Source organism: Gorilla gorilla, chromosome 3, assembly GCF_029281585.2.
Source record: "Gorilla gorilla gorilla isolate KB3781 chromosome 3, NHGRI_mGorGor1-v2.1_pri, whole genome shotgun sequence".
NCBI classification, from domain to species: Eukaryota; Metazoa; Chordata; class Mammalia; order Primates; family Hominidae; genus Gorilla; species Gorilla gorilla.
The window spans coordinates 96,017,263-96,043,513 of NC_073227.2; the positions used below are offsets into that span (position 1 = coordinate 96,017,263).

Here is a 26,251-nt window from a genome sequence, read left to right on the forward strand (position 1 = left end):
TTTCCTAGTTGCTAAGACAAGTTTCAGTGGCTCTTTGTAAGTGATAGTGGCCATTAAGGCTCTAGGGTTCACTAAGGTGCATGCTGGAAAGAAGGCCTGCCAGTTGTAGTGAGGGCTTTTGACATGCTTTTTCCTTCAAAGCCTTCAGATGGTCCTAATGGCAGACCATATTTAATAGATATTTATGGTCCTACCTAAGAGGCAGATAGAGTGGTTCCTCCTCATAAGATGAGGATCCACATGGTTCCTCAATAGGACGTGAGGAAGCCTCTAATCTGGAGAGATTAGGTCTAGTTAAATCAGGAATTCTTGAAAAGCTTTAAAATGTGCACCTTAAGCATTTTAAAGTTAAATGTGATAAAATAAAGGTGTATATTTATGTACTAATCTTTGGAATAGGGCCAGAACTACTACTTTGAATATGGGTATGCTGATTAAAGTTTTTCATCATCTTCGTTGCATACATCACGCCTATAATATATCATGTAGGATTTGCATTTTGTTTTCTTTAAAATAGATTGCAGGATATATCTGGGTTTTTAAAATTACTTTTCTATCTTTTAGAATTGTATTATCCATATTTAACAGCTGTATTTTTAGTGACGTCCTTTCATTGAGTTTTGCCAAAGACTTAAATTTAATTTTCAGAAAAATAACTGTTTTCACACATATTTTGGTAGTTTTATATAGTATTTAATTAATAACCAGTGCAAATAGCATGGTAGGTTTGTGAATGAAACAATTGATTCTTAGATACAATACCAAAAGTGTGAGCTATAGAAAAAAATTGATAAATGAGACTTCATTAAAGTTGAGAACTTGTGCCCTGCAAAAGATTCTGTTGAGAGAATGAAAAGATACTTCACAGATGAGAAGAAAATATTTGCAAAACACGTGTTTGAAAAGGGACTTGTATCTAAAATATATTTGGAACTCTTAAAACTGAAAAATAAGAAAACAATAAGCCAATTTAAAGATAGACAAATGATCTGAACAGACATCTCACCAAAAAGATACACAGATGGCAAATGACCATATGAAAAGATGCTCAACATTATATATCACTAGGGAACTACAAATTAAAACAATGAGATATCACTACATACCTTTTAGAATGAGGAAAACTAAAGAAAACATTGACAACACCAAATGATGACGAAGATGTTTAACAACAAAAACACATTTGTTGCTGATGGGAATGCAAAATGGTACAACTACTTTAGAAAACAGTTTGGTGGTTTCTCACAAAGCTAAACATAGTCTTATGACTCAACAATCACGGTCTTTGGTATTTACCCAAATTAGTTTAAGACATATTCACACAAACACCTGCACATGAATATTAAAACACCTTTGTTCATAATTGCCAAGACTTGGAAGCAACCAAGATGTCCTTTAGTAGTTGAATGGATAAACTGTACTACATCTATACAATGGGATGTTATTTAGCAATGAAAAGAAAAGAGTTATCAAACCATGAAAGGACATAAAGGAACCATAAAGGCATATTGCTAAGTGAAATAAACCAGTCTGAAAAAGCTACATAATATATTATTCCAACTATAGTTGACCTTTGAATAACTTAGGGTTTAGGGACACCAATGCCCCAGACAGTTGAAAATATACTTTTTAACTTTTGGCTCCCCCAAAACTTAACCGCTAATAGACTATGTTTACCAGAAGCCTTACCAATAACATAAGCAGTGGATTAATACATTTTGTATGTTGTATGTATTATATACTCGATTTTTACAGTAAAATAAGGTAGAAAAAAGAAAACATTAAAATCAGAGGGAAGAGAAAATATATTTACTGTTCATTAAGTAAAGTGGATTATCATAAAGGTCTTCATCCTTGTCATCTTCATGTTGAGTAGGCTGAGGAGCAAAAGGAAGGATTGCTCTTGCTGTTTCAGGGATGGCAGAGAGGAAGAAAACATATATATAAGTGGACCCGTGCAGTTCAAACCCAACTGTTGTTCAAGGGTCGGCTGTATATGACCTTCTGGAAAAGGCAAGACTATGTGGACCATAAATATTTAGATCAGTGGTTGCCAGGGATTTGGGGATAGAGGAAGGAAGAGATGAATAGGTGAAGCTCGGGGCATTTTTTAGGGCCATGAAACTATTCTGTATGATACTGTAATGGTGGAGACAAGAGATTATACTTCTGTTAAAACCCACAGAACTTTATAGCAGAGAGTGAACCTTAATGTAAACTGTGGACTTTAATTAATAATAGTGTATTAGTATTCATTTATGAATTGTATTGCAAGAAATGTACCACATTAATGCAATATATTAATGATGGGGGAACTGGAAAGTACAGGCATACATTATTTCATTGTATTTCCCAGGGAATATGTTTTTTACCAACTGAAGGCTTGTGTCAACCCTTCATTGAATAAGTCTGTTGACTCCATTTATCCAACAGCACGCCCTCACTTCATGTCTCTGTCACAATTAATATTTCAAACGTTTCATTATTATATCTGTTATGGTGATGTGATTAGCGATTTTTGATGTTACTATTGTAATTGTTTTGGGGTACCACAAACAGTGCCCATATAAGAGGGCAAACTTAAGCAAAAATGTTTTATGCATTCTGACAGCTCCACAGACTGGCCCATCCTCTCTCTCTCCCACTCTCTCTTCCCCTCTTCCCCTCCCTCCCTCCCTCGGGCCTCCGTATTCCCTGAGACATAACAATATTGAAATCAGGCAAATTAATAACCCCAAAGTGGCCTCTAAGTGTTCAAGTGAAAGAAGAGTTGTATATCTCTCACTTTTAATCAAAAGCTAGAAATGATTAAGCTTTCTCTGCTGAAGATACAGAGGAAGGCATGTTAAAAGCTGAGGCCAAAAGCTAGGCCCAATAGCCAAGTTGTGAATGCAAAGGAAACATTCTTAAGAAAATTAAAAGTTCTACAGCAGTGAACACATGAATAATTAGAAAGCAAAACAGCCTTATTGCTGATATGGAGAAAGTTTTAGTTGTCCGGATTGAAAATGAAACCAGCCACAACACTTCATTAAGCCAAGCATAATCCAGAGTGACGCCCTGACTCTTCAATTCTGTGAAGACTGAGAGAGGTGAACAAGCTGCACAAGGAAAGTTGGAAGAATGGATATTGTGCATGAAACAAGCAGATGTTGCTGCATGAGATTTAAGGAAAGAAGCTGTCTCCCTAACAAAAGTACAAGGTGAAGCAGCAAGTGCTGATGTAGAAACTGCAGCAAGTTTATCCAGAAGATTTAGTTAAGATAATTGATGAATTATGCTAAATGTTCAGCATAGACAAAACAGCCTTCTGTTGGAAGAAGATGCCATCTAGAACTTTTGTATCTAGAAAGAAGTCACCTCCTGGCTTCAGAGCTTCAAAGGACAAGCTGACTCTCTTGTTAAGGGCTAATGCACTGTGACTTTAAGTTGAAGCCAGTGCTCACTTACCATTCTGAAAATCCTAGGACCCTTAAGAAATATACTGAATCTACTCTGTCTGCCCTCTATAAATGGACAACAAAGCCTGGAAGACAGCACATCTATGTAATAGCATGATTTACTGAACACACATTTACTGAACACACATCTCTTACACTTCTGTGTAAGAGCATGGTTTTCTAGGCCCAGTGCATTAGAAAAAACGATTTTCAAAATATTGCTTCTCATTGACAATGCACCTGATCACGCAAGAGCTCTGATGGAGATGTAAAAAGAGAATAATACTGTTTTCTTTTTTTTTGAGATGGAGTCTCACACTGTCACTTGGGCTGGTGTGCAGTGGTGTGATCTCGGCTCACTGCCACCTCTGCCTCCTAGGTTCAAGCAATTCTCCTGCCTCAGCCTCCTGAGTAGCTAACATTACAGGCACCCACTACTGTGCCCGGCTAATTTTTTGTATTTTTTTTTTTTTAGTAGAGATGGGGTTTCACTATGTTGGCCAGGCTGATCTCGAACTCCTGACCTCGTGATTCGCCCACATGGCCTCCCAAAGTGCTGGGATTACAGACGTGAGCCACTGTGCCCGGCCAATAATATTGTTTTCATACTGTTAACACAACATGCATTTTGCCGCCCATGGATCAAGGATAAATTTTGACTTTTTTTTTTTTTTTTTGAGATGGAGTCTCACTCTGTCCCCCAGGCTGGAATGCAGTGGTACAATCTCGGCTCATTGCAGCCTCTGCCTCCCACGTTCAAGCAATTCTCGTACCTCAGCCTCGTGAGTAGCTGGGATTACAGGCATGCACCACCATGCCCAGCTAATTTTTGTAATTTATTAGAGACAGGGTTTCACCATGTTGGCCAGGCTGGCCTTGAACTCCTGACCTCAAGTGATCCATCCACCTCAGCCTCCCAAAGTGCTGGGATTACAGGCGTGAGCCACTGCACCCAGCAATTTTGACTTTCAGGTCTTAATATTTAAGAAATACATTTCATAAGGCTATAGCTACATAGATAGTGATTTCTGTGATGCATCTGGGCAAAGTAAATTGAAAACCTTCTGGAAACGATTTACCATTCTAGATACCATTAAAAAGATTTGTAATTCATGGGAAGTCAAAATACCAAGATTTACAGGAGTTTGGAAGAAGTTGATTCCAGCAACCCTCATGGATGACTTGGAGGGGTTCAAGACTTTAGTGGAGGAACCAACTGAAGATGTGGTATAAATAACAGGAGAATTAGAAGTGGAGCCTGAAAATGTGATTGAATTTTTGCAATCTCATGATCAAACTTTAACAGATGAGGGGTTATTACTTATGGATGAGCAAAGAAAGTGGTGAAGATGCTGTGAACATTGGTGAAATGACAACAAAGGATTTAGAATATTACATCAACTTAGTTGATAAAGCAGTGTCAGGGTTTGAGAGAATTGACTCCAATTTTGAAAGAATTTCTACTGGGAATAAAATGACTCACTGAAGACTCAGGTGGTCATTAGCATTTTTTAGCAATGAAATATTTTTAAATTAAGTTATGTACATTCTTTGGACATGATGCTATTGCACACTTAATAAATTACATTACAGTGTAAACATAACTTTTGTATACACTAAGAAACCAAAAAATTTGTGGGACTCACTTGATTGTGATACTTGCTTTATTGCAGAAGTCTGGAACCAATAAGTAGATGTCTGTGTAGAGAAACTCTATTTGTACTTACTTTTTCTATAAGCCTAAAACTGCTCTAAAAAATGATGTCTTTTTTAAAAAAAAAATAATTGATTTTTGTCAACATACAGCTCAACTATTAGGAGTAAAAGTGTTGATGTACCAGATGAGCTTACTCGTCATTACGTACAGCATCCAGCATCAGTCAATATGTTTATCAGAAGAAACGGAGGCTATTGGTTAATCTATTAGTACTTGGTAAAGTAGAGATCAATTAGAGAGTTTTCTTTCTTTTTTTTTTTATATATATTTTTTATTTTTTATTGATCATTCTTGGGTGTTTCTCGCAGAGGGGGATTTGGCAGGGTTACAGGACAATAGTGGAGGGAAGGTCAGCAGATAAACAAGTGAACAAAGTTCTCTGGTTTTCCTAGGCAGAGGACCCTGCGGCCTTCCGCAGTGTTTGTGTCCCTGGGTACTTGAGATTAGGGAGTGGTGATGGCTCTTAATGAGCATGCTGCCTTCAAGCATCTGTTTAACAAAGCACATCTTGCACCACCCTTAATCCATTCAACCCTGAGTGGATACAGCACATGTTTCAGAGAGCACAGGGTTGGGGGTAGGGTCACAGATCAACAGGATCCCAAGGCAGAAGAATTTTTTCTTAGTACAGAACAAAATGAAAAGTCTCCCATGTCTACCTCTTTCTACACAGACACGGCAACCATCCGATTTCTCAATCTTTTCCCCACCTTTCCCCCCTTTCTATTCCACAAAACCGCCATTGTCATCATGGCCCGTTCTCAATGAGCTGTTGGGTACACCTCCCAGACGGGGTGGTGGCTGGGCAGAGGGGCTCCTCACTTCCCAGTAGGGGCGACCGGGCAGAGGCGCCCCTCACCTCCCGGACGGGCGGCTGGCCGGGCAGGGGGCTGACCCCCCCCACCTCCCTCCTGGACGGGGCGGCTGGCCGGGCAGAGGGGCTCCTCACTTCCCAGTAGGGGCGGCCGGGCAGAGGCGCCCCTCACCTCCCGGATGGGGCGGCTGGCCGGCGGGGGACTGACCCCCCCACCTCCCTCCCGGACAGGGCGGCAGGCTGGGCGGTGGGCTGACCCCCCCACCTCCCTCCTGGACGGGGCGGCTGGCCGGGCTGAGGGGCTCCTCACTTCCCAGTAGGGGCGGCCGGGCAGAGTCGCCCCTCACCTCCCGGACGGGGCGGCTGGCCAGGCGGGGGGCTAACCCCCCCCCACCTCCCTCCCAGATGGGGCGGCTGGCCGGGCGGGGGGCTGACCCCCCCACCTCCCTCCCGGACGGAGTGGCTGGCCGGGCAGAGGGGCTCTTCACTTCCCAATAGGGGCGGCCGGGCAGAGGCGCCCCTCACCTCCCGGATGGGGCGGCTGGCCAGGCGGGGGGCTAACCCCCCACCTCCCTCCCGGACGGGGCGGCTGGCCGGGCGGGGGGCTGACCCCCCCACCTCCCTCCCGGACGGGGCGGCTGGCCGGGCGGGGGGGCTCCTCACTTCCCAGTAGGGGCGGCCGGGCAGAGGTGCCCCTCACCTCCCGGACGGGGCGGCTGGCCAGGCGGGGGGCTAACCCCCCCACCTCCCTCCCGGACGGGGCGGCTGGCCGGGCGGGGGGTTGACCCCCCCACCTCCCTTCCGGACGGGGCGGCTGGCCGGGCAGAGGGGCTCCTCACTTCCCAGTAGGGGCGGCCGGGCAGAGGCGCCCCTCACCTCTCGGACCGGGTGGCCGGCCAGGCGGGGGGCTAACCCCCCCACCTCCCTCCCGGACGAGGTGGCTGCCGGGCGGAGACGCTCCTCACTTCCCAGACGGGGTGGTTGCCAGGCAGAGGGTCTCCTCACTTCTCAGACGGGGTGGCCGGGCAGAGACGCTCCTCACATCCCGGACGGGGTGGCAGGGCAGAGGTGCTCCCCACATCTCAGACGATGGGCGGCCGGGCAGAGACGCTCCTCACTTCCCAGATGTGATGGCGGCCGGGAAGAGGCACTCCTAACTTCCTAGATGGGATGGCGGCCGGGCAGAGACGCTCCTCACTTTCCAGACTGGGCAGCCAGGCAGAGGGGCTCCTCACATCCCGGACGATGGGCGGCCAGGCGGAGACGCTCCTCACTTCCCAGACGGGGCGGCAGCCGGGCAGAGGCTGCAATCTCGGCACTTTGGGAGGCCAAGGCAGGCGGCTGGGAGGTGGTTGTAGCGGGCCGAGATCACGCCACTACACTCCAGCCTGGGCACCATTGAGCACCGAGTGAACGAGACTCCGTCTGCAATCCCGGCACCTCGGGAGGCCGAGGCTGGCCGATCACTCGCGGTTAGGAGCTGGAGACCAGCCCGGCCAACACAGCGAAACCCCGTCTCCACCAAAAAAAATACGAAAACCAGTCAGGCATGGCGGCACGCGCCTGCAATCGCAGGCACTCGGCAGGCTGAGGCAGGAGAATCAGGCAGGGAGGTTGCAGTGAGCTGAGATGGCAGCAGTACCGTCCAGCTTCGGCTGGGCATCAGAGGGAGACCGTGGGGAGAGGGAGAGGGGGATGGGGGGAGGGGGAGGGGAGGGGGAGAGGGAGAGGGAGAGGGAGAGGGAGAGGGACGGGGACGAGAGGCTAAAATCCTTCTATACCAAATTTGTTAAGAGTTTTATCATGGAGGCACGTTGGATTTTGTCCAATTAGAGAGTTTTCACTGTGATAATAGTGAAAGCTGTAGTGTGGATGAAACTGCCCTGGAGGGTATATGCTGTAAACAAAGAAGAAAAAGGATAAAACCATGGAGGACAGAAACAATGAAAGATTGAGCACCTGCGGAGCTGTAAGGAAAATCAAGAGAGCGTAATGTTTTAGAAATCAAGGGAAGTTTCAAGGAAGAGACAAACAGACAATGTTAAGAGCTTCTTAGAGATCAAATAAGATATGGTTGATTCATTCAACAAATGTTTAATAGTTAAGTACTGTGTATATACATGATATCATGTCTCTGTCTCTGCTAAAGATACAGAGGTAAGTAGGCTGTTCACAAGCATTTGTGAATTATAATCTAGTGGAGAAGACAAACACTACCTAATAATAAAAGGAGAAGGCTACTGTAAGAGCATGTAGCTGGTGACGCTAACCTAGTCCTGTAGTCTTGGTAATCATTCCTGAAGAAATGATGTTTAAGCTGGGATTTGAAGATAAACGATGAGTTACTAAGGCGATTGGTTACTTGACACAGAAGTCAAGAGATCTTTGGGGTACCTGAGAAAGACCATGCAGGTTATGGCCTGTGGCCATCAGGTGTCAGAGCAGACTGTCTATCTGCCTGGCCATATTGGAGAGATGCTGAGCATGGAGATTTATCTTTTTAAAAATGTTTGGGAGTTTTGCGTCAGGTTTTACGAACCTTAACGCTTGTGTTTTACATTATTTCCCCAGGTATAGTTGTTGAAGATTGTTTGATTTTGCTCCAAAACTTATTAAAAAACAACAACTCCAATCAAAATTTTTTTAAAGAAGGCTCATATATTCAACGTATGAAACCTTGGTTTGAAGTTGGAGATGAAAATTCTGGCTGGTCTGCACAGAAAGTGACCAATCTACATCTAATGCTACAGGTATACTATCCTTAGACATAAATGTGGTAAGAATTTTGACAGTGATCTTTTCAAAGAGAAGAAAATTGCTTGTATTTGATAAATCCAGAATATTTGATGGGTTTCAGGTTGGCTTAAAAAAACTGTAATATGGAAATTTGCAGTTATCCTCTAGCTAGAGGTCCTGCCTACCAATTACTTAGCTTTGACAGTTATTAACATCTGGCAATTTTGTTTCATCATTTATTCCTCTCTTTGCTGTATGATTTTAAAGCAAATTCAGACATACAGTTTCCTGATGGGTTTTACATTAAGGAATAATAGGTTAGATTGTTGATTTGAATTTTTAAAAACCTGCTTTCTTCACTTAGGGCTCTAATAGGATAAATTTTAATATTCAAACTATTAAGTTCAAATAAATTCATTCAGTAAGCATTTACTGAGAGCCAGGCACTGGATGCTAGGAAATAAATGATCATGTCCTGCCCCCAAAGATGATTAGTCTGAGTTTTAAGTCCAATACATGTTAAATTGACAGACCACCTGTGATTTATTGATCCTTTATGGTGAAAGCTTAGTGGTAATAATAAAAGTGAGGACAGTAGGATCCCAAATTATTTCCTCATCAGAGAAAATGTTGAACTTCTTTGAAGTAGTCTACTTACTTACTCCTTTATTGAATCCTCCTTCTCCAAACTCTTAAGTTTATACTAGTCTGCTCACTTATGAACTCATAATTCTTGTGGGCCTTTGAATGTCTCTGAATTATACCTGTGTCTGTTGGAAGTTGTGGACCTAACTAGATGGTTAGCTCCGCTAGTAATTAGAGGCTGAATGTTGTCCCATGCCGTGGGAGTTGCCTGCATAGGACTGATAATTAGGGTAATCTGTGTCCCAGTTTGCCAGTACATTACTCGTTTTGTAATTACTAATAGCATCCTCTTTCACTTCAAAAGTGTCCTGGTTTGGATTATAAATTATGCAGTTACCCTAGTTAGAATATGCCTAAAAACTGTTACAAAAGTATTTTCCAGGAGAACTTAGTCACAGAGTCTATTTGTACTCCCAACTCATCATTTCTGTTTTCAAATGTTGGTATTATACATTTAAGAAGTTAATAGTTTTTTAATGTTTTAGAAACAGTGTCACCAAGTGGTAACCTTGATACCTTTGTTCAAAACTGCTTTATTTTGTTTTGTTTTGTTTAAGAGACAGGTTCTTACTTAGTTGCCTAGGCTGAGTGCAGTGGTGTCTTCACAGCTTATTGCAACCTCAACCTCCCTGGCTCAAGAAATCCCCCCACCTCAGCATCCTGAATAGCTGGGACTACAGGCGCAAGCCACCACACCTGACTGGATTTTTTATTTTTAGTAGACATGAGGTCTCACTGTATTGCCAGGCTGGTCAGGAATTCCTGAGCTCAAGCAGTTCTCCTGCCTCAGCTTCCCGAAGTGCTGCTGTTATAGGTGTGAGCCACATGCCCGGCCTACACTGCTTTCTTAAATAAGGAAATTCCTCTAGAAAAGTAATTTCCAAAATGTGATTAGAGAGGGTGAGAGAATCTGATGATATAAAAAAGCATGTATTTCGTATCAAACAGTGAAAATTTAAATTGTTTGAGGAAGCTACACATGTTTTATGGTTTAGGGTACTATGTAAAGAATTATTCTGAAGGAAGTGTCACTGTTTTAAAAGTAAAGTAGGTCAGGTGTGGTGACTCACACCTATGATCCCAGCACTTGGGGAGCCCAAGGCAGGTGGGGATCACTTGAGCTTAGGAGTTTGAGACCAACCTGGGCAACATGGTCTTTATCAGCCCGGTGTGGTGGTGTCCACCTATTGTCCCAACTACTCAGAGGCTGATGGGGAGGATCACTTAAGCCCAGGAGGTTGAGGCTGCATTGAACCATAATCACGCCACGCACTCCAGCCTGGGAACAGAGTGAGACTCTATCTCAGGAAAAAAAAAAAAAAATTACCAAAAAATTATTAGAGTACAGCATGTAAACAGAAAAATACAGTATTCTCGTTATATAACAAGTTGATTCTTTAAGAATTCTTTAAAAGGTGAATAAACTGACTTTCTGTAGCTTAGTAAAGCTTTTATCTCTTACACTTGTCGTGAAGACCATAGACTCCAAAGCAGAGGAACTGAGTTTAATTCATTTTAATATATTCTCCACCTGCAATACTGAATAGTAGATTCACTCATGACTTTACAGGCCGGGAGTTATCTTCTGCTATTCTGTTAGAACCTGTTGGAATACTTTATGTATAACTTTATTTAGAGTTGCTTGGATTTTAAGTTCTCTATTATACACTAAATAAAAATGCATCATTGTTTTCCTGTTTGGACATACACATTCTGTGTTGGAACTATTCATCATCACAGTTATCATGATTGCATTCTGAGCTACTAAAAACAGAATTGGTCTGCTTGCAGAGTTTTAATTCAAATTTTGCAGACTATATTTAGGGAAAACATCTTTTGAAAAGTTTTTTAGTTATAAAATATTTTTTTTTTATAAAATTATAGTTTTATGGCTAGTCTACTTTTTATCCCTGCAGGAGTCTCTTCTATGGCATTTTATTGTGAAGATACTGCCAATAGCTCCCAGAAAGTTCATAACCTTATAAGATAATCATTTTCATTCTAGGGTAGTTTTAATTATTAGAAACTTTATATATTAAGTCATAAACTGTCTTGATATGACTTCTGTAAATTTACTTTTGCTTTCTGGAATGACACATGTTCATTCCTTGTGAATATTTCATATATTTACATGTTGCTATTAGATCTCTTTTTATCCTCATAAATATTCCCTTTTTCTTTATTTACATCAACAGTAAAGACACTCAACTGCTATTAGAGGATAGTAGAAAATTACTGTTGATTTTGTCCGTTGTAATAATGGTATGATTATATTTCAAAAAATATCAAGTGGAGATGCATACAGAATTATTTGTGGTACAATTGACATATTGCGTAGTATTTGTTTTAAATACTCAAAAAAAGAAGGAAAAGAAGTAGTAAGGATAGGAAGGAAATAAATTAAGGGAGGAAAAAACACCAGAAATCTCACTAGAAAAGTCCAAGGACAGGAACCAATGTAATCCTGACCTTCTCTTTAGTGACATCAATTTATTAATGAACCCTCTTTGAGATGTCTGTTAAGCCAGACATGGAAACATCTAAATCTGTTTTGTCATTACTTACTAAGTTAACTACTGGTTGAAGTTTTTCTCTAATTCTAGTGATTTCTGGTTACCTTTTTATTCACCAACAATAAAAAATACCACTTTTCAAACTTTTTTTTGTTTTAGTATTTAACTCCTCCATCACAAAAAATCCCCTTTCTTAGTGGAGTCAATCCATAGATCACAATATGTGTCGGCTGTAGTAATACAAGTGTTTTAGTTTACTCTCTTAAATCATTGATTACTTCTGTGTATCTCCTATAAAATAATGGTTAATGTTTATATAGCACTTTGTTGTTAACAAGGTATTATCATAAATACCCCCATTTGATCTTAATTTACAAGATTTTGCACATATATGTACACATAACTCTAGTTTTAAAATGTGACACACATGTAAAATGAATTTGGAGACATAACTGTGTTAAATAGTTATTTGAGATGACTTTTTTCATGTTTCTGAAATTTTATGTTTACAGTCCAAGTAATCATAGAATCATAGGGATTTAATTGGCATTAGCAATCAATGCAGCCCACCCCATGCCTAACACATGAATCTTTTACCATCTCTCCAGTTTTGGTTTTAGCCTCTCTTTAAATATTTCCAGTTTAGGGGAAATTTATCACACGTCAGGTCATTCTGTTTTCAGACCTGCTCTCTTACTAGGTAGTTCATTATTAACTTTGAAAAGAAATCTGCCACTCTGTAACTTATTCATTTACTTATTAAATATGTACTGCTACAAGTACTATGCTTCTCTGGGAAACAAAAATGACCAAGGCATTTCTCTCTGGGAGTTCACAGTCACCTGAAGAAGACAACCTTAAGTTTAAGAGGCATAATGTAATATTACTATCACAGAACATATTGCCATGGGAGCACGAAAGAAAGAGCACCTAAATGTAGCTAAGCAGCTAAGGGAGTACTTCATGCAGACTTTCTTGTTCACATAGATCAGATTTGCCTCAAGCCTTTTCAAATCTTTAAAAGACAAATTTTGTTTTCTCTTTCTTTCACAGCTTGTTCGTGTATTGGTATCTCCCACCAACCCTCCTGGTGCTACCAGTAGCTGCCAGAAGGCTATGTTCCAGTGTGGGTTATTGCAGCAGCTTTGTACTATCCTAATGGCTACTGGGGTTCCTGCTGATATCCTGACTGAGGTAAAGCAAATGAAGTCAAAGCCAACTCTGTGGAAGTTGAAATCCTGAATCCTAGGAAGAATTAGATATTTGTTGAAGGAAAAGCTACAATAGTTAACCATTTTTTAGGTTAAAATTTTTAATGATCTTACTAAAATATAATTCACATAATGATAAAATTATTGATTCCAAAAGATATACTCATCCCTCAAGTTTTATAGTACATAAATAATAATGTTAAAGCTTTGCAGATCCATCTACAAAGATTTCTCATTAATTTTATTATATTCAACAGGAGTGCACAGTATGATTTCATTTTTATTTTGAGAACAAAGTGACTTAGTCTTACTCAACCGGTAGATTCATTGAATAGTAAATTCTTTTCCCCTAATGTGTGGCATTCTCTGTTGCTTACCTATAAGAAAAAGAAGTTAGTTTGAAGAAAAAAAGTTTGTTTATATTTTTAAAATTTTTCTCAAATTAACACGTGCACTATCGAAAGTACAAATAATAAAAATTTTATAACAAATAACTGCCTTCAGCCTCAATTGTCCTTACTGTAAGTCCCACTTTACTTCCTCATGTCACCTCATAATTATTTTATGGAATTTATATTTAAATCAGTAGTTGGGGTTTATATTTTTACAACTGTATTGATACCATTCCTGCTAAGCCAAATAGAGCCCTATATCCTTTTTTAAATATATATTTTTCTCATCCATGAGTCGTAATTGTGTTCTTCATTTTACTGTTACTTTATATATGCATAGGTATATATGCGTAATAATCATATACTTAAGACTTTGTTTCCCACCACAGGCCACCCGCAGACCCTCCATTCTCCTACTCCAATCTGTGCTGTAATTCTTCCCCATGTTTCTTGTCCTGGGACTTTTTTTTGCCATCTTCCTAGGATTTCCTTTACTTGTCTCCTGACTTGGCTTCCTTGATTATCTGGATCCTATATCTTTATTTATTTATTTATTTATTTATTTTATTTTATTTTTTTGTACAAAGTCTCAGTCTGTTGCCCAGGCTGTAGTACAGTGGCATGATCTCAGCTCACTGCAACCCCCGCCTTCCAGGTTCGAGCGATTCTCCTACCTCAGCCTCCTGAGTAGCTGGGATTACAGGCACCCGCCACCATGCCTGGCTAATTTTTGTAATTTTAGTAGAGACAGGGTCTCACCATGTTGGCCAAGCTGGTCTCGAACTCCTGACCTCAAATGATCCACCCATCTTGGCCTCCCGAAATGTTGGGATTACAGACAGGAGCCAATGCTCCTGGCCTGGATCACGTATCTTTTTCCTCTATCCCTTGGTTCATTAACTTTATTTTTCTTAATTTTCTTTTCTTTTCTTTTATTTTCTTTTCTTTTCTTTTCTTTTTTTTTTTGTGAGATGGAGTTTCGCTCTTGTTGCCCAGGCTGGAGTGCAATGGCATGATCTCGGCTCACTGCAACCTCTGCTTCCTGGGTTTGAGCAATTCTTCTGCCTCAGCCTCCAGAGTAGCTGGGATTACAGGCGACTGCCACCACGCCCAGCTAATTTTTTGTATTTTTAGTAAAGACGGGGTTCCACCACGTTGGCCAGGCTCTTGACCTCAAGTGATCCGCCCACCTCAGCCTCCTGAAGTGCTAGGATTACAGGCGTGAGCCACTGCACCCGGCCATTGTTTGTCTTAATTTTCTAAAAAAAAGAATAAGTAATGAGACAAATTACTTTTTGCTCTTTCATGTCTGAAAATGTCATTTCTCTATTTTCAGAATTAATTTAATGTTTGGCTAGATATGGAATTCAGGGTTGGAAATTACTAATACTCAACTTTCCAAACATCATTCCAGTGTTGCTGTTAGGAAGTTTGAAGTTTGAAGCCATTATAATCCTACTTTTTTTTTTATTGTAATCTTTTTCTCTCTAGAAACTTTTGAGATCTGTTATTTTTGATTTTCTGAAATTTACTGATGATGTGCTGAACTGTGGACCTTTTCCCCACTCCCTTGCTCCCCAGTTATTTTTATCATTCACTGAGCACTTTCAGCTGGAAATATACATCCTTCAGTTCTGAGGATGTTTTTGGCATTGCCTGATAATTTTCTCTTTTCTGTTTGGTGTTGCTGTTGTTGTTGTTGTTGTTTTGAGGCAGTCTTGCTCTATTTCCCAGGCTGGAGTGCAGTGGCACTATTTTTCGGCTTACTTCAACCTCCACCTTCTGGGTTCAAGCAATTCTCCTGCCTTAGCCTCACAAGTAATGGGGATTACAGGCACACCACCTTGCCCAGCTAATTTTGTATTTGTAGTAGAGACAGGGTTTCACCATGTTGGTCAGGCTGGTCTCAAACTCCTGACCCCAAGTGATCCACCCACCTGGGCCTCCCAAAGTGCTGGGATTACAAGCGTGAGTCACCACGCCTGGCCTCTTCTCTGTTCTCTTTCTGCAACTCTATTAGTAGACTTTCTGGGTAATTTGTCTTTTTAAAAATTAATTTTTAATTAACAAAAATGGTATATATTTATCTTGTATAACATGTTTTGAAATAGTCTTTTTATTTTTTAACTTTATCCTTAAATTGAATTTTTTAACCCTTTAAATTTGTTCTTTGATTATTATTTTAAAACCTTTTTCTGTTTTTATAAAATATTTTATCTCATAGAGAATAGTATTATAGTTTTTGAGATTTAAAATGCCTGTCAAGTGTTATTGTATTGGAGACCCATGCTTAATGCTTTAAAATTTTCCCTTGAGGAAGTGTTACACGATTATAATGTTATCATTGATGTTTTTGTGCCTGAATTTTGGCACTTAAAAAGTGGGATATAAGATTTTTTTTCTGTTGAAAACATATTTTCCTTCTTGACTTAATTTCTGTAAATGTTCTTTTTCTTTCTTCCCCTTAACAGACCATAAATACTGTATCAGAAGTTATTCGAGGCTGCCAAGTAAACCAAGACTACTTTGCATCTGTAAATGCACCTTCAAACCCACCAAGGTAGAAAAAGGGAAATACTGAGATTACTCTGAGGAAGTAAAAACTTTGGGTTGTTAATGTATCTCATATACACATCTTACTCTTTTTAAAGAAGTTTAGTTGTATGTTTTGAAACTAGAAATTATCTGACAAGATAAATGATATTGGTATTTTAAAAGAGTTGGTAGTCTTTGGAATTTAGATACTTAGATTCAGATATCATGTCGTCCACATCCTAGCTGTATGCCTTAAGCAAGCAGTCACTTCACTTCTGTCAGCTACAGTTTTCTGTGAAATAGAGATGGAAATACTTAACTTGCTGGTGTTTTGGTTATGATTCTTCAATCAACAAAAATGACTAGTTATTGACTTGTATACTTGGGTTGCAATGTTTCATTTTGTTCTTTTCTTTTTAAATGCAACAGACCGGCAATTGTAGTACTTCTCATGTCCATGGTTAATGAAAGGCAGCCATTTGTTTTGCGCTGTGCTGTTCTCTATTGTTTCCAGTGTTTCTTGTATAAAAACCAAAAAGGACAAGGAGAAATCGTGTCAACACTTTTACCTTCTACCATTGATGGTAAATAATTTAGTTCTAATTTTTATTTGAAAAAGTAAATCGTGTCTTCCAAGCTTTTAATTGATTCTTTTTATGCTTTAGCCTAAAATACTTTGCATGCTTAGGAGAGGAAAAAAAAAAAAACAGAAATACCTGAATTCTAAGGCCTGCAGGTAAATTTAGACAACAGGCTTTGGAGTCAGACCAGAGTTTGCATTGTAGAATTTTCACTTTTGCTGTATAACTTTTGCCGTATAACTTTTTAACTTCAGCCTTACTGAGTTATGGGGGATAATAATACTCATCTCTATGTGGGGTTAATACCCCATTAGGAACATTGTGAGGATTAATGCAGTTACATGCATTACATTACATAAAGTACTCACGCCAAAACTTAGCATGTATAGATGCCAGTAAACAGAATCTACTGTTAATTATAATTGTCATTCTAAAGATGAATTTTGCCAGGTGCGGTGGCTCACGCCTGTAATCCCAACATTTTGGGAGGCCAAGGCGGGCAGATAACCTAAGACCAGGAGTTTGAGACCAGCCTAGCCAACATGGTGAAACCCCGTCTCTACTAAAAATACAAAAATTAGCTGGGCGTGGTGGCAGGTGCCTTTAATCCCAGCTACTCAGGAGGCTGAGGCAGGAGAATCGCTCAAATCCTGGAGGCAGAGGTTGCAGTGAGCTGAGATTGTGCCACTGCACTCCAGCCTGGGCAACAGAGAGAGACTCTGCCTCAAAAATAAAAATTAAGAAAAAGAAGATGAATTTTACCATTAAATCACATTTAACTTTCAGTCTGTTGTTCTAGTATAGGTTAGAGTCATTACCCTTTTTATGGGGTCTTTAAATATTTCATCTTACCTAAGATAACTTTTTTAAATATTTACCTTTGTTAACTTTTAAACTTCAAGAGCAGTTTCATAAAGGTAATTGGAAACATCAATAAAACTCATTTCAATTACATACATTGAGGTTTTTTGTTAGAATTTAAGTCTAATTATATTTACCAAAAAAAATTTGGTAAAAAATTACCATAAAAAAATTATTGATCATTAATGAAAATAAGACCCTGATGTAGTAGAATGATCAAAATGTGGCATTTCCTTAAGTTTGTTTTAGAAATGTTGTTTTTAATTAAGGTAATTTTTTGGAATGTTACCATCATCAGTTTGATGCCGAAAATACTATAATACAAGTTGAGCATCCCAAATCTGAAATCTGAAATGCTTCTTTTTTTTTTTTTAACATTCCTTCAAACATTTAGCCTTTGTGTTTCAAATAATCTAATTGTACTCATTAAGTAATTTTGAAATGTATACTTAAGCCAGGCGTGGTGGCTTACACCTGCAATTCCAGCATTTTGGGAGGCCAAGGCAGATATATTGCTTGAGTATAGAAGTTCAAGAACAGCTTGGGCAACATAGTGAAACGCCATCTCTACTAAAAATACAAAAATTTAGGCTGGGCTTGGTGGCTCACTCCTGTAATCCCAGCACTTTGGGAGGCCAAGGCGGGTGGATCACCTGAAGGTAGGAGTTCAAGACCAGCCTGGCGAACATGGTGAAAACCTGTCTCTATTAAAAATACAAAAATTAGCCGGGCGTGGTGGCGCATGCCTGTAATCCCAGCTATGGGGGAGACTGAGGCAGGAGAATCGCTTGAACTTGGGAGGCGGAGGTTACAGTGAACTGAGATCACGCCATTGCACTCCAGCCTGGGCAACAAGAGTGAGACTCTATCTCAAAAAAAATATTAGCCAGGCATGGTGGCACACACCGGTAGTCCTAGCTACATGGGAGGCTGAGGTGGGAGAATCACCTGAGCCTGGGAGGTCAAGGCTGCAGTGAACTGAAATTGCACCACTGCACTCCAGTCTGGACAAACAGTGAGACCCTGTCTCCAAAAAAAACAAAAAATAAAATATACACTTATTTTTTATTATAGTCACCCTGTTGTGCAATCGAATGGTATATCTTATTCATTCTTTCTAACAATATTTTTGTACTCATTATGCCCATCTTCCCTCTAACTTCCCACTACCCTGCCCTGCCTCTGATAACCACCTTTCTAATCTCTGTGTCCATGAATTCCCACAAATTTTTAGATCCCACAAATAAAGGCAAATAAATTTTACCTTCTACCATTGATGGTAAATAATTTAGTTCTGATTTTTATTTGTTCTCACAAGTAAGTGAGAACAAATGTTAGTCTTTACATACCTGGCTTATTTCACTTAACATAATGATCTCTAGGTTCATCTGTGTTGTTGTAAATGACTAGATCTCATTGTTTTGTATGGCTGAATAGTACTCCACTGTGTGTATATACCACATTTTCTTTCTGAAATACTTCTGGTCCCAAGCATTTTGGATAAGGGATACTCAACCTATGTTTCTTTTCTCTCTCTCTCTTTTTTTTTTTTTTTTTTTTTTTTGAAGATGAGGTATCACTCTTGTCCAGGTTGGAGTGCAGTGGCGCAGTCCATAGCTCACTGCAGCCTCAAACTCCTGGGCTCAAGTGATCCTCAGGCCTTAGCCTCCCGAGTAGCTGGGACTGCACACATGCACCACCAACTCCTGGCCTCAAGGGATCCTCCCACCTCAGCCTTCCAAAGTGCGAGAATTACAGGCGTGAGCCACCATGCCCAGCCTCCACCTGTATTTCTTTGTTCTATTACTTTTCTTCCAAGATAACTTTCTCTCATTGTTCATTTTGCTTTGAAAAGCAGACTTTTATCATTTTGAAAGTATATTTAATACTACTCATTAATACATGTTTAATGATTATATTTAATGGTATTTCACACTATTTTATGTGTACAGAAAACAATTTATTTAAAATTTGGTTTACGTCAAAATCTAATATATTTTTATTGTCTGCCTGCCATCTTTGTAGCAACAGGTAATTCAGTTTCAGCTGGCCAGTTATTATGTGGAGGTTTGTTTTCTACTGATTCACTTTCAAACTGGTGTGCTGCTGTGGCCCTTGCCCATGCATTGCAAGAAAATGCCACCCAGAAAGAACAGTTGCTCAGGGTTCAACTTGCTACAAGTATTGGCAACCCTCCAGTTTCTTTACTTCAACAGTGCACCAATATTCTTTCACAGGTAAAGTTTTGCATAAGGGAAAAAGTTCTATACATTTTGATGTCAGTGATACAGGATTTAAGGATGTCTTTAGAAGATGCAGATGAAAAAGGACAGAGAAGATTTATTCTGCTTATTAGTTCATCATAATCAGAAACAGTTTTGTGGAGAAAAAGCAATAAATACTCTTAGAGGAATAGTTTTGCTAAATAGTTATAAGGTCTGCATCATGATGAAAATACATGTTCTGGGCAGAAAGGTATTTTGAGGGTTTTGTCTTGTTTTTAAATTATCCACAGTGTTCTTGCATATCATTTTTCTCTTTCTTCTCAGTAACTGAATTCAGGTTAGTTTATGGGAGGGAGTAAAGTAGTTCATAGCTGTGTATTTCCCTCTTTCTCTTCCCAAAGCAATTGATCATCTAGAAACAATGGAACAGTGGTCCCTTGTATATATAGTTATACAGTATATCCCCTTGAAGTTCGTGAGTTCTTAAATCCTTAAGTCCCCGGTGCATATAATTTACCTAGTAAGATGGAGGAAAACATAACAAAAAATTTTTGCATGTCTTAGACTCCTAATGAGAACAACAAAGCTTTATTGAAGTCTAGGTGCTAGGCATTTAGGAATGTCACTTTTTGTTACGTGATTTCCCCACATGTACCAGCCTTGCTATTGAACAGTTCAAGTTCATGCTTTAGCAAAACTCTAAAGTCATTGACATTTAGAGTCACTCAGGGAAAGTAAAAATGTGACTAAATCTAAAATTGTTCTGTACACTGCTCTAGCAGTAGTTATCCTACCCACTCCCCATAATAATGTGGTTGTGTCCTCCTTTAGTTTTAATCCTGCCGCACTCGTTGAATTTTTCCTCATTTTGAGCTTTTAAAGAAACATTAGCTCCATCCATAGAAATTATAAATGAAAGCTTAAAAAGTAACTATAGTGAAAAGGAAGTTGAAGTTTAAAATTGGTTTGCTTTAATTGAAAGCTTATTTTGTCTTTATCACTTATCTCTTAGAGATTAAAAAAACTACCCCAAATTTTTATCTTTACTTATTACTTGGCATTCTCATGTTGCTATCTGTTAACAACAGTTTTATTTTAAAGCCAAACAATAATTATCTCTCTCATCACCATCACCACAGACTTCACTTTAACATTGAAATTACAATGAATGCCTGATGAGAAGTGCTAAAGATGGTGGTGTCTTCCCCACTCTTAAGTAATCACAGAGCTATAAAATTATCCTTTATCTTCTAAAATATATAGCCTCTAAATGTATCCTCTAACTTTTTATTGTATAAAAGAAGTATCATTAGAACCATCCTGTCCCAAATTATTGGCTTGAGTTTGTAGAGAGACTATGAAAAAGTATTTGAGGGATTTTTCCAGATTTAGACTTTTCTAAAGTAGTAATATGTATGAATAATTTGTAATGTATAATTTGCAGGGTGATAAGATCGACAGACGGGTATGTATCACTTGATTAAGCTTAGGCATTTTCCTCTTATAGCAAAGCTTTTTCTCTGTCTTGGGTTTTGCTGATTGGTTTTTTTTAACTGCTTGTTTGAAGTTACATTCTACTCACACTTTTGCGTGTCAGCCAATTTATTTCTATTGTAAATGGCTCTCCAGTTTTTCTCCATGGGATATTGTATTGGTGTTACTAAACACTGTGGGAATGAGAATCTGAATCTATACTTGTGCTTCTTCTGGGGATGCTTGCACTTTCTGGATTTCCTTGGTTTCGGTTTTTTGTGTTTTTTCTCCAAGCTTGCCTATTTATTTCCTCTGAAGCCTTTCAAAGGAAGTAGAATTCAGGATTAAGAATTTTGTCTTTAATTAATCAGCATATGAAAGAATCTGATGATGATTTTTATACTAGATTATTTAAAATGTGCAATAGTAAGTATAATTTTATAATTTGAAATATTTTAAATGAAATATTATGGATTATTCTGAATATAATCCATATGCTACAGCTACCACTGAGGATTCGTTTTTGTTGTGTGTGGGGAAAGTGCTATTTTTGTTTTGTTTTGTTTTGTGTGAGTATTTGGCAGAAAAGGAGTGTACCTTAATATCTATATTTGGGCATGGGTTTCAGTTGAATAATGTGGGTAGTAATAAATGAGGTCCTGTTATGAATTGTATCTTTGTGTATGAGCATGATTTAACATGTGTCATTAACTTACACACACACATACATATTTTGCAGCTTTAGCCTGCAGAATTTTATATTAGGTAAAGTATTTTATAAGTATACATGTCAGTCATTTGAAAGGGAATTTTTTTTTGAGGTATTAATTTATATACAAAAAAATGCACAGACCTTCTGTGTTTCATGTGATGATTTTTGGTGTTTGAGTGTATCTCTGTAACCACCACCCAAAACTAGATGTAGAATATTTTCATAATCCCAGAAAGTTCCATCATGCTCTTTTTTTTTTTTTTTTTTTTTTTTTTTTGAGACGGAGTCTCACTCTGTTGCCCAGACTGGAGTGCAATGGCACGATCTTGGCTCACCGCAACCTCTGCCTTCCGGGTTCAAGCGATTCTCCTGCCTCAGCCTCCCGAGTAGCTGGGATTACAGGTGCGCACCACCACGCCCAGCTAATTTTTGTATTTTTAGTAGAGACAGGGTTTCATCATGTTGGCCAGGCTGGTCTCGAACTCCTGATCTCAGGTGATCCACCCACCTGGCCTCCCAAAGTGCTGGGATTACAGGTGTGAGACACCGCGCCCAGCCCTCAGCTTCAAATATTTTGTTTGTAGTTCTCTTTTATCGTGTAAAATCTGTGGTTTATAATTACCCCTGAGAATGCTCTCAAATTACAGTTTTAGCCTCCATTTGTTTTCTCAAATCTCCTCAATGGTTCAAACACTCTAGGGGCTCTGAAAAGAGGTGTGTACTTTTCCTTTTATTTATTTCCTCTGCCCATTTTATATTAACGTACTTAACCCTTGTTTTTAATATGAGTTACAGATTTTTTTTTTTTTCTGGTATTTCATTTGTCTTTTGACCTTGGTGTTTTGTTATGGATTTTTTTTTTCTCAGACTTATCTTTTATGGCTTCTGCATTTTAAGTCATACTTAGAAAAGGTCTTTCCATGTTCAGATTTTAAGGAATTTACTAGGCCAGGCATGGTAGCTCACACCTGTATGTTAACACTTTGGAAGCTGAGGTGGGTGCATCGCTTGAGCTCTGGAGTTCAAGGCTGCAGTGAGCTATGATTGCTGCACTCCAGCCTGATAGACAGAGCGAGACCCGGTCTCCACTCCCCCCATAAAAGACTTTATAAGAAATTATACTTCAATTTTTATCTTATACTTTCTGGTTTCTTTTTTTGCATTTAATTCTTTGTTCTGTTTTTCTCAGCGAACTATATGAGATACAGATCCACTGATCTTTTTCTAGATAGCTATCCAGTTGTCCCAAAATCTTTTAAGTCTGTTTGTAACTCACTGATAGTTGTATGCTACCTTTTTCATATACTAAATTCTCATTTGTATATGGGCCCATTTTTCTGGATTTTTGTATTCTGTCTCTTGATTCCTGCTTGTTCATGATCCATTATTCTCTTTTTTCTTTTTTTTTACAGTGTCCCTAGTTAATCTCACTTTTTTCATATGATCTTCAGAATCATGTTTTGTTCCAGAAGCAAAAAAAAAAAAAAAAAAAGCCTTTTAGTAATTTTTATTTGAATCACATTAATTTTATTCATTTATTTATTTTTAATTTATTTTACAATTATTATTTTTTTTGAAATGGAGTCTCACTCTGTCACCCAGACTGGAGTGCAGTGTTGTGATCTTGGCTCACTGCAACCTCTACCTCCCGGATTCAAGTGATTCGCCTGCCTCAGCCTCCTGAGTAGCTGGGACTACAGGCGCGCGCCACCTCGCCTGGCTAATTTTTGTATTTTTAGTAGAGACAGTGTTTCACCATGTTAGTCAGGCTGGTCTCGAACTCCGGACCTCAGGTGATCCAACCCGCCTCAGCCTCCCAAAGTGCTGGGATTACAGGCACATTAACTTTATAAATTAACTTAGAATTAATATCTTTGTGATGTTGAGTCTCCTATCTAAGAACATGGTGGCTTTCTATTGGTTTATGTCCACTTTTGTGCTCTTTAGGAGTGTTTTAAAATTTTCCTTGTTTAGATTTTATACCATTTTGATTAGGTTCACTCCTGAGTACTTTATCTTTTTTTGTCTCTGTAATAAATGGAGTGTTTCATTCTGTCTTTTAACTGGTTATATTTGACTTTGCTCTTCTTATCCTTCAATTACACCCCAAAAGCCATGCTTTTAGAAGATTCTGATTTAAATCTTATTCTGTTTTTTTTTACTCACACATCAGCCAGTGATTTGATAGGATGTTCTTATATATACAATGTGGGTGTATTTGGTACCTGCAAATGGTTATGCTAAGTAATAATGAACTTATATATAACCAGGTAGATGAACAAAACATTTGCATTTATAACTCGAGTAGTTGTAAGTTTTCTGTGGCACATAGTCAGTTGAGAGTGACTGGTTTTTAACTTTCCAATTTACATGGATGACTTGAAGATATATTGTGGGCATGGTAATGACGTAGAGGCAAGGAAACAGTAAAAATAATGCATCATGTAAAAACTAAATTTGTATCAGTGCTTACCTGGCAAATCATTTGAAGAGGTCCTGTTTGAACTTAATTCAATATTAAATATACCTAAAAATAGATTATAGAAGAGTCAAGATATTGGCATCAAGGTTTGTGAAATTAGAATAGTCTGGGTGGTAGAAATTTTTCGGAACACAGTGATGATTACTTTAAATTCATTCCTTGTCTAGATCTTTGAATTATATTTCGGACATTTTATGAGACTTTCCCCAAAGTGATGCATTACTATTCTGATTTTCATTATTTTATTTCAAACAAGTTTTGTTTTGTTTTGTTTTTTTAAAAAAAGATACAGGTTGTAGGAATATAAATATGGGCACTGTCAATATTGTGAACTAAGAGAATATTCTACCTAGGAGATGTAAATGTGTTGTATTAAAATTTTGAAAACTAATTTTGCTGGATATGCTAATTTTCATTATTAACTATACTTGGCAGCTGTTAATGGTTTGGGGGCACTTGGCTAATTTAAATCTTCCTCTTGATTATGTTTGTGATTTCTCATCTGGTGTGTGATGACTGAATTTGTAGTATGGTTTATTTATTGTTAGAGAATATATTCTCTCATGGAATTTGACTAAATGATTCAGGGGATTATTTTTTGTATTTTTCTTGATTTTTTTTTTTTATTGAAGGAAGTAGAATTTTCCTTTTATCAGGAACTTGTTTTTAAACTTCTGACTGAAATATCATAAATTTGCTTGGCAAATTTATTGTAAAGGGTCTTGGGATTAATAGATTATTTTAAAGCCTCCACACTGATTTTTTTCCTTAGCAGACAAGGTTTTTAAACTAATCATATTTTAAATAACCCAGTATATGCCTCTGAACATGAATCAGTTCTAATTTCTGCACTCTGTTCATTTTAGGAAGTGCAGCCTGTGGTGCATACAATAATTTATTCTCTTGTTTAGTTTTTTAGAACTGGATTTCTGGCTCATCTCTTGTAAGATGTTAAAGTTCTTTTCATGCAAATGGAAGGGATCTTAGGGCAACTCTAAGTTTGAAAAATATAAAATGAATGGAAAGATTTCTACCAATTTATCTGTTGCAGGGAAGCAAAATACAAACAAGAGTTGGATTATTAATGTTGCTTTGTACCTGGCTAAGCAATTGTCCCATTGCAGTAACGCATTTTCTTCACAATTCAGCCAATGTTCCATTCGTATCCTTTATGTTTTAGTAATGTACATGTAAGTATTTATATCTTTTTTAGTTTTTCTCCTCAATTAGAAGTAGCTCTATGCCCAAAATATTTGAATTCTCCACTATCTTATCTGTGTTGCAACTTTTTAAACTGTTAAAGTTGTTATGATGCTTGTTTAAGTTGTGTGTGTGTGGTTTGTTTTATGCTGGGTTGGAATATATATATGAAATTTCTTTTTTTTTTTTTTTTGAAATGAAGCCTTGCTCTGTCGCCCAGGCTGGAGTGTAGTGGCGCGATCTCGGCTCACTCAACTTCCGCCTCCCAGGTTCAAGCAATTCTCCTGCCTCACTCAGCCTCCTGAGTAGCTGGGATTACAGGTGTGCACAACCACAACCCGGCTAATTTTTGTATTTTTAGTAGAGACATGTTGGCCAGGCTGGTCTCAAACTCCTGACCTCAGGTGATCCACCTACCTTGGCCTCCCAAAGTGCTGAGATTACAGGCATGAGCCATCACACCTAGCCTATATATGGAATTTCTTATGGGAACTCTTATGTGAAGTATTAATGTATGTCAAATTCAAATTGCAAAATATACTAGATATTTTCAATCCTTAGCCTCCTTAACAAAGATTTCAGCTTACAGGACAAATTGCAGAAAATCTTGGAGAAGAAGAGCAGTTGGTCCAAGGCTTATGTGCCCTTTTGTTGGGCATTTCGATTTATTTCAATGATAACTCACTTGAGAGCTACATGAAGTAAGTAAGGGGA

General features: G+C 38.7%; 1 protein-coding gene across 2 annotated transcripts in view; it reads left to right on the forward strand.

Annotated features, from left to right (window-relative positions):
• Positions 1 to 26,251, forward strand: part of USO1 (USO1 vesicle transport factor) — a 92,221-nt gene that overhangs the window by 52,259 nt on the left and 13,711 nt on the right. The window contains exons 9-16 of one of the 2 annotated variants that reach the window (XM_031010462.3): positions 8,543 to 8,721; positions 12,919 to 13,059; positions 15,940 to 16,028; positions 16,433 to 16,587; positions 19,471 to 19,682; positions 21,115 to 21,135; positions 25,389 to 25,499; positions 26,120 to 26,238. In XM_031010462.3, coding sequence (XP_030866322.1) covers positions 8,543 to 8,721; positions 12,919 to 13,059; positions 15,940 to 16,028; positions 16,433 to 16,587; positions 19,471 to 19,682; positions 21,115 to 21,135; positions 25,389 to 25,499; positions 26,120 to 26,238 — 1,027 coding nt within the window. The remainder of the gene's footprint in view (positions 1 to 8,542; positions 8,722 to 12,918; positions 13,060 to 15,939; positions 16,029 to 16,432; positions 16,588 to 19,470; positions 19,683 to 21,114; positions 21,136 to 25,388; positions 25,500 to 26,119; positions 26,239 to 26,251) is intronic. The other variant, XM_031010465.2, reaches the window with a different exon arrangement.